Source organism: Rosa rugosa, chromosome 3 (genome assembly GCF_958449725.1).
Source record: "Rosa rugosa chromosome 3, drRosRugo1.1, whole genome shotgun sequence".
NCBI classification, from domain to species: domain Eukaryota; kingdom Viridiplantae; phylum Streptophyta; class Magnoliopsida; order Rosales; family Rosaceae; genus Rosa; species Rosa rugosa.
This window is the reverse complement of record NC_084822.1, coordinates 28,255,957-28,265,325: the sequence shown is the minus strand read 5'-3', so window position 1 is coordinate 28,265,325 and position 9,369 is coordinate 28,255,957. Positions and strand designations below refer to the sequence as shown.

General features: G+C 40.6%; 1 protein-coding gene across 1 annotated transcript; it reads right to left on the bottom strand.

The window, feature by feature from the left end:
• Positions 1-504, bottom strand: LOC133737508 (uncharacterized). Its single transcript, XM_062165044.1, has one exon. It carries the CDS (start codon positions 502-504, stop codon positions 1-3), a length of 504 nt encoding a protein of 167 aa, XP_062021028.1.
• Positions 505-9,369: the final 8,865 nt, after the last annotated feature.

The window sequence follows — 9,369 nt, the reverse complement described above, 5'->3', positions numbered from 1 at the left end:
TTAGTAGAGGTATCTACACCCTTCTTCTTTATCAACCATGACAAAGTGCTTTTCTTTCTTCTTATAGGGACACTTGTGAATAACATGTTTATGGCTTACGCATTCAAAACAAACTTCAAATATAGCTTCATAAGAAGCATAAACCTTAGTAGGAGGGCTTACCAAGTCAAAGGGCAAGTCCCCTTCATCAGCCTCTCGGACAACCAAAACCCTTTTGAGTGGGATTTTGTTCTCACTTTCCTCTGTTCTCTCATCCAGTTTAATAAAGCGGCCAATCACCTGAACAATCGGTTGGATTGCCTCCCTGCTCCAGAAGTGTAGTGGAAGATTTGGCAGCCTGATCCACAACACCAAAGTCTCAATTGCATCTTCACGAGGGTTGAAGGAAGGTGACCACTTCCGGATATGGAATATTCTGCCCTTGACAAACCATGGCCTGTTCTCAAGGACAAAATCAACATCTTGCATGTAGGTGAACTCGAGGGAGAACCACCCATTAGCCATTTGAGTCAGCTTGACTGTCCCTTGTAGGCAAGACCACATCCTATTGCACTTCCTACTTATTTTCCTAGGGGAAACCTTCTTGCCAAAAATTTTAGCTAGGAGACAATAGTTGTTAAGGTGCTCCTTATTGGTAATGGAATGCCTAGGAATAAACACCTGGGTTTGACTGCTCTCCACCACTATACGAGTACCACCAATGTTAGCTACAAAAGGCGGTTCATTTCTGTTTGGTCTGGGATAGGGATTGGAAGTTGTGGGATTCCTTCTAGGGGGCTGCTTTGGGCTCGGGCGTTGGGGCTATAAGCCATTTTGAAGCTATTTGAAGTTCTAAGTGCAACACCAGTTTGTGACAGTGACCAGTGTAAACCCAGCACCATCCTATAAATAGTCATACAGGGAAGGGGTCTCGAAGATGAAAGGTTGGAATCAGCACATATATTCAGGTACGCATGGTCTTGAGAAGAAGCAAAATCCATTACACATCTAGGTAATTTAAGAGAATCTCGTAGGGTTGCTCGAGGCCCAAATCAAGCGTGCCCAGAAGAGGTATCGTCTCTTAAGATTTAATCTCGACCGTATTAATGGTTTAGCGGCGCTAATAAAACCAAGATAATCATTAGCTAAAATAAGAGGTAATTTGAGAATAGAACGGCGTACCTGATTAATGTAGATGCCCGAAGCAAGTTCCAAGTAGATCCAGCTCCTACCCAGCCTAACAGGATCCACCGGAAGAGGGAACACCATGAGTGTGATTCTTGAGCATGCATTCGCTGAACTTTTGTTTGCAGAGAGAAAGGTCCAGGCCAGGGAGTAGCTAATTTTTCCAAGGGAGGAAAAGGTCCAGGGAGGAAGGTAGCTAATATTTTCAAGGAAAATGGATTCATGTTTGGATCTGGTTTCAAGTATGGTAGGGGTTAGGTTAATGGAATTCAGAAGCTTGGGGACATTTGGTACTGGATGGGAAAAGGAGATTTGCCAAATGGTGGTACTAAAGCCTGGCCATGGTGGCCACCATCCGATCTCCCCTACGGCTGTGAATCTTGCTTGCACAAACCCTAGCAGAGCTCTAAGGGAAGAAAAAGAAGCGCGTGTCATAGCTCTTGTTGTAAGCAGTTCATTATTAATGGAGTTCTTCTTGATCAAAATAATAATAATAATAATATTTTCGTTCAACCAGCCTTGGAAAATTGAGAAGTCTGAAATGGGATTAATTGTGAGCAGTGACTAAAGCAAGATTTTGATGAGATTACCCTCTAAAAAATGCATATTTACAAAAATATTATTTATTTAATTGAGATTGACCGAAGATTTAGTAAAATAATTAAAGTGACTGACATAGTAATAGTTTGGTGACCAAAGTGATATATTTGAAAAATGAGTGACCAAAGTGTCAAATGAATCATTGTTGAGTGACCACTTATGATATTTTCCCTTAATTGAAAGTGAGGATTTCATAATTTCAAGAAGGAAAAATCGTGCAAACAGTGCCTGAACTTTTCCTGACTATGAACTTTCATACCTATGTTTAGGGAAATATCAAAATAGTACCTGATGATTTAAGACCGACTCAATATTCATACCTAGCAACAGTAAAAGCGTTAACCCCGTTAACTTTTCGAGTTTATTTTCGTCTTTTCAGTATTCATCTTCTCCAAACTTCTCTGACGTCTCTCCTATCTCTCTGCAACTTCATGCTTTGTTCTCTCTTCTAGTCTCCTTCTCTGCAACACCCTCGCATTTGAACCAAATCCTTATGCTGCAACCTCCCCATCCTCAAAATCTCAGCCATGAATTCTCTCAACCATTGCTTCGAATCATGGTTCACACATTTCATTGCTATCTCTATCTTGTTCGACCAAATCTGCCAAACCCCAAAAGTCGATCCTTTGAAAAGCTATTAGTAGCCTCACTCAGCTTTTCATTCGAAAATCGATGTGGCCGAAACTATTACTCTTCTCCATCCTTTCATTCTCCTCTACCAACACCTCTCTTGGGCCACCGTTGTGGCTTGCAGTCCACTGTCGTCGCACCACCTGGCCATTCGCCCCACCCGACCACGCCTCTTGGAACTCCATAAATCGATCAACTTTGGTCGCTGCCTGCAATCTGAACATCAATGTCGTACCAAACACCCACGATCTTCCGATCTCGCCCCAATTTATAGAAGCGGTGTGCCTCCCCTTCATTCAGACCACGCTCTGAACACTGCCATCCACTCCACCCTGCATCCCAGCTTGCCACAGAAAATCCAAGAGCCAGCAAGAACACCAAAAACAAAATTCAAAGCCAACGACGGGAGAGAACCCTACTGCCTATAGCCACCTAGTCACCAAAGAAAATAAAAAAAACCCATATCTAAGCCAATATATCAGCACAGCCGTGTATGCATCGGAGTCGGACAACAAAGACGCCAAGCTGTTCAATTGTGTTCAGAGAGGTCACCAGAACTCTCTTGAAATGATGCCTTTGTTCTCTGTCTTCCTCGTTTTGGGAGGTCTCGGGCGTCCTTGCATCTCCGCCGCCCTTGGATTCCTTCTTCTTCTTCTCCTTGAGCAAAAGCTTACCGGCGTCGAAGGAGCAGCGGTTTTCGAGGAAGCGGTCACCAGGGGTTGGTGCGGCGGCTCCGGTGCCTTTGGGTTTAGGTAATGGGGCTCCGAGAGGGGTGGTTTTTGGTGGGCCTGAGATCTGCAGAGGATGAGAATGGGTTTGTTGTGGAGGTTGAAGAGGTTGGTGTTCGGGAGTGTGAAGGTGAAGGGAGAAAGGAAGGAGGAGAGTGTTTTGGGCGCCATCACCGCCATGGCCGTTAATGGGTTTGGAGGATTGGTGATAATGTCGATTTCAACCAGGACAGGAAAAAAGGGAAGGAAAAAAAATAAAAAATAACTCTGCTGCCGGGAGTCGAACCTAGGTTTATATCTAACCAAATTGTGCTGCAGCGAATTTGTTGCGTAGTATTAGGATGAATACTGGAAGGACGAAAAATACTCTCGAGTTAACGGAGTTAACGTTTTTACTATTGCTAGGTACGAACATTGGGTCGGGCTTAAATCGTCAGGTACTATTTTGATATTTCCCAAAACATAGTTATGAAAGTTAATAGTCTGAAAAATTTCAGCCACTATTTGGATGATTTTCCTTGTCTGACATCCTCAGCTTGGAAATTTTAAATTAATCTATGGAAAAAAACGAAATTTCAATTTCCACCAAAATAAGTATTCAATTTTTAATTCTTTATTTAGTTCCAAAACAAGGCATTTTTCATTTTGTTTTTCTTATTTGATTAATTTTTTTTTAATTTATTACACATTATAAATCCTAAAAAGGTACAACCAAACAATATAAATTTGATAGAATTGTAGAATCTTGTTGAAGAAAACCCCATTTGTCTGTATCTGGCCTAAACAGGATTACTTCTTCTAGTATAATAGAGTAGAGTATTGTAGATCTCCGTATTTGATTAGGACACCTTGTTCTCCAAGATATTGTATATGTAATTCTCTATATAAGTATGCCCTTATTATCAATGAATTAATGCATCTTAGTATACTCCCAAATTCTCTTTTCTTTAAACATATTATTAGTACGAAGCCCTAACTTTCAATCAATAGCCAAAACCTAGAAAATCCCTTCAACCTTGTGCACCTGTGTGCCTGCCCAGTCATGCCCCAAATTTCGAATAAAATAATTCGAATTCGAAACGCGATAACTTAACAAGCAAAAGAACACTCTGAAATTTTTTCATTTAAACTAAGCAACAAAACAAATCGAGCTCACAAATGTCAATACCGACTCGGTTTTTAGAGTCACATATTACATTACAGAGAGTTTATAAATTAAACTGAATAACAATTCAATAAGTAAACACACTCACTACATAGCAGAAGATTAAAACCAAAAGTACACTCCCACGTCCAAGCTACGACAGCAACAAACCTTAGCTTCGACGACGATGACTCTGACCTATACAATAACGCCTACACCATGGAATAGTGCACCGAGTTGAAACGACAAACCCGATAAGCTTTTGCAAACTCGTGTGAGTAAACCCTAATAACCACAAAACACCTTCTCGACACAAGGACAACAAATCAACACAATGATTAATTCCAAAATCAAAATCCTTTTATCTTTAAGGAAAACGCAAGTCACCACCATGACAAACCAAATCATTTAAGATCTCAACAACAAACCAAGAATTTACTCTTCTTTCCTCTCGACAAGGAGCATTTATCACCACAATGACATGATAAAATATTTCTCAACTCATTACAAGTCTCAACCACAACTACACTCACAAAATAAACTAAATAAAACTAGTAATTCCTGCTTAGAAAATTAGTTCAGAAGATCACCAAAAAGCACACAATCCAAAATCATAGTAATCCTTGCATATAGTTTAGTTCAGGAGATTACATTAAAATCAAACAATAGAAATCGTAGTAATCCCTGCATATAGTTTAGTTCAAAAGATTACATTAAAACCAACCAATTCAGAAAACAGTAATCCCTATATATAATTTAGTTCCGGAGATTACGAAAGAAAACAAGCAATTCAATAATAGAAATAAACTAAAAACAATACACACTCAACCATGGATAACACCAATCACTCAACAACCACAACCCACATCATTTTCGCGAAATCATAACGCAGATCATCTCACAGATCACCACATTGGTTATCACATAATATTGTTTCCTCATCTCCAACAACCTCAAAACAATAACGAAATCACTCTTCAAATATTTTTTTCTCAACTCGAAACCATCACCAAAATCATACCTACTTCTTTCAAAACTCAAGCCGACAAAACCTTCTTTTCTTTCCAAATCCATTTATTTTCCTCAACATCACATTGCACAATAATTGTGAACTGAACACACAATTCCACCAAGATATATATATTTCACGTAAATATATATATATACATAGCCATCCACTCAGGGATGCCACTAATACCAACTATAGTTCGCAAATACAAAACCAGTGAAAAATTATTTTTATAATAAAACTTCATTTTACTTACCTATGAACCGTAGACGATCAAGTTCATATATTTAAAACAAATATTTATTTCCAAAAATGATTTAACAATTAAATAAAGGGTTTTTGTCCATTTACCCCATTTCTAGAGATTTTTTTCCCACTTACCCCATTAAGTTTTTTTAATTCTCTCTTACCCAAAACACTCTAAGGAGGTCTTCCCTAATACCCTATTAAGATTTTTTTTTTTGTTTTTAATTTTTTTTTAATACCATTTTACCTTTACCCTTTGTTACTTAGAGAGAGAGAGAGAAAATGGAAGAGACAGAAACCATAGGAGACTTCGCCGGAGCCCGTCACCGGCCGTCCGAATCCGGTCGCCGACCGCCGCCCACCGGAATTTTCTGAAAACCTCTATTGCCCCCTAATAGAGGGACAATAAACGTCTATTGCCTCCCCAATAGAGGGGGAATAAACCTCTATTGCCCCCCAATACACGTCTATTGCACCCCAATAGAACTTTCGGTCGCCGGAATATGAACTAATATTCTTAAAATTAGATAAATAAAACTTTAATTAAAGAAAAAAAACGAGAAAATTACATCAATTCAAAATGTCTATTGCCCCCCAATAGACGTCTATTGCCCCCTAATAGACGTTTGTTTTTTCTTTATTTTTTCTTTCTTTCTGGGCCTTATGCACCATTTTACCCCCAAAAAAATAAAAAAACAGAGAAATTGATTTGGGCACCCAGAGAAAAGCTCTGGGCACCCATGTCCTCTTCTCCATTCCTGTTGCAGTTGAACTCGGCAGTCCGAGTCGACTTCTTCTTCTTTCTATTTGCTGCTCAGGATGCCCCAGGTCGTCGATACTGTGGGCGGTGGCGTCGCTCGACTCGTACCCGGAGGTTCTGGCCAAGGTCCGAGAACTGATCACGGCGTACCAGCTGGCGCGGATGAGGTACACGCACGCGGTGGTGCTTGAGGTCGTGAGGTACTGCGCTTCGGCCACCATGGTCTCTAACGTTGAGGCTGTTGACTTTCCGTTTTCCGAGACGTGATTTCGATGAGTACGCCGACGCAGATCCAGTGAGAGGGATGAGAGAGAGAGAGAGAGTGCAGGAACAATACAGATCGGAGATAGAGAATTCCAATTCCTCGCCGTGCCGGACTCGAGAATGACGACCTGCAGCGCTATCGCAAGTATTCCGATTCCTCGCCTTGCCGGAGGCGTCAGGTTCAGAATCCGGGGGGGGGGGGGGGGGGGGGAAAGAGAGAGAGCTGCATCGTGGAGGGAGAGAGGAGAGACAATGGCATGGCTGTTGTTTATTAATTAGGCGGAGGACATATTTGTCATTTTATTTTAAATTGGGTTAGTGGGAATAAAAATTTGTTGCTGGGGTAAGTGAGATAATTTTTGCACATTTTGGGGCTGTTGGTCAAGGACCCTTAAATAAATAATTCTGAATAATAAAGTAATTTCGTTCATAAATGAATCTCGTGAGATCTACTTACCTCTAAATCTCGCTGTGTCTTCTCTTACAGCCGAGATAAAGTACAGAATACTCTCCGTCAATCACGTAAATAACATAGGTCTCAACTTAGTACTCGAATCATAAAGCGAATTAAAGTTCGAACCCCCGTTTGAACTAAAACCCTGAAAGTAACGCCAATTGAGGCGAAACTTCATTTCAGACCACCCAAAGTCTCCGGAACACTTCTAGGATCAATATGTCAAAACAACAAGTCGATCCAACGGTCGTATCCTCATAGATTGAAAACCAAGATAATCGAAACCGGTAAAAACCCTAACATGTTCGTACGATTTCCAAAAATTACATATCATATATCAAAATGCTCGCAAGCCGGTTCGGCCTAGATTGGCCGGAAACAAGCCCGCAAGCTGAAAATTTACTGTTTAGCTTGAGTTGACTATGCTCCGGTGAAAATCATCCACAACCACCACCATGGATTGAAAGAGGAAGCTCCTATAAACTAAACAAGACCAGTTTGAAGGCCTGGCGTAGCTGGAGTAGAAAATTCCGAACAGATCCCGACGTCCCTAGCTTTCTCAGCTTCGATCCGCCATCTATAGTGGTCGTTGGAGGAAAAGGAGGGCTGGGGGAGGACGGCGACGCAGTTCTGAACGTTTCTGGGCTTGTCCCGTCACCGGAGGTAGCCAGAGTCGACCGGAAAAATCGGGTCAGAAACCCGAGTATGGGTCGGGTCGGCCGGATTGCAGAGAGAGAGAGTTTCTGGAATTTTCCAGAAATTAACCAAAATTTTTGGTTTTCTGAAACTATTTTTGGAAACTTGCTATTTATACAAAAAAATTCTGAAAATAGTAAGTTTTTCCGCTGACCATAACTTTCTGGTACAAACTCTGATTTCCGCGTTCCACATATCCATGAACTCGTATCAATGTGCTCTACGACTTTTGTAAAGGAAGTTTTCGAAGAAATCCAATGTATAAAAAGCCAAACTTCGTACCCTCCTAAAACTTTGCTTTTCGAATAATTATTTGTCCGAAAATAATTCCACTCCACCCCCGAACCACGCGATTGTCCTAACAATCAATTTAAAAATCTTCAGAAAATCATCAAAACTTAATACGAATTTTCGGGGTATTACATGCCCCCAAGCCTAGCTAGTCTCACTAGCTTTCCCTGCCATCTGCAACAGCCTCGCAGACCTCACGCAACAATCACACACCCGCGAATGAAAGCACCACACACAGCAAGCATCCCGCTTTAGGATTCAAGGCACCGTTGCAATCCTATCTAAGGATCAAAAGGACATCTACATTCCTAACAAGTAAGATTTTCTAAATGTTCTTGCTTTCTTTAAATTCCAGCTTCCCATACTCAGGGATTCTAATATCCCTTCTTCATCTTATACCTTCTTATAATGTGGGATTATGCCAAATTATGGGGATTCACGCTACTCTAAACATTGGTTCGTGGAAGCCTTGCTCTGAATTGGATTCGTGGTAGCATTGTACAATGATTGTTCCTATCCATTAATTGAAACATCATTATTTCGGTCTAATCCAAAACTCTTCGAAATTAATTTCTTGGTAGCGATTTACGCTCAGAAATTTACTTTCTTTTCGTGGAAGAGTCTAAGGTCCGAAACTAATTTGTTCTTGTTTTCTCTTTTGAGGATGTCAAATTTGAACAAACTCAACTCTGCTTCACTATGGAACTACTCAAGTATATGGTTGAAAATTACCCAAGGAATCTATAGGTTGCGCTTGAGGAACGTTTTGGGAATATCCGAGACTCATAAATTCCCAATTCCAAAATCTCCGTCTCACAGACTACAAGTGAGTACTTGAGTATTATTCGAAATCCTCAATATTAGATCTATGATGCGATCTTGTAATCAGATTCTTCTAGATAAGGAATTGGTTGAGAGGACTCTCTACACCTTCTTGTGAAATAAATTATAATGGCACACCTAAAGAATGTCGTCACGAGCGAAACCCTAAATCTATGGGTAATCAATTCGGACATTTATTTACCTCATCTGTCTACACAGTAAGGAAACCGCCAAAACAATCAAGTGGACAAGCGACCGTGAAGGCTGTGGTGGAAAGAGAGGGATCGCCACCACCACGGGCATTGGCAGCGCCACCGCCGGCCATAAGGCAGCAATATACGCGCACATTTTGCTCATCAATCACTATAAGATCAACTAGAAACCAAATTTTAATGACGAAGTGTGTTTCCAATCCGAAGCAATTGATCGTTAAGCAAAAATGTGTCATGTATCTTAATTAATAGCTGCTACCTACAAAGCTTGAAGGGAAGCAAGAAAAGGTTATCATGTAGAACATAAAGATCAAAATGTCAAGCTCAAGGTTGCAAATTTTTGACTCTA

Coding starts and splice junctions, on each gene's coding strand:
- LOC133737508 (XM_062165044.1), bottom strand. CDS start 504: ATGGCTAATGGGTGGTTCTCCCTCGAGTTCACCTACATGCAAGATGTT.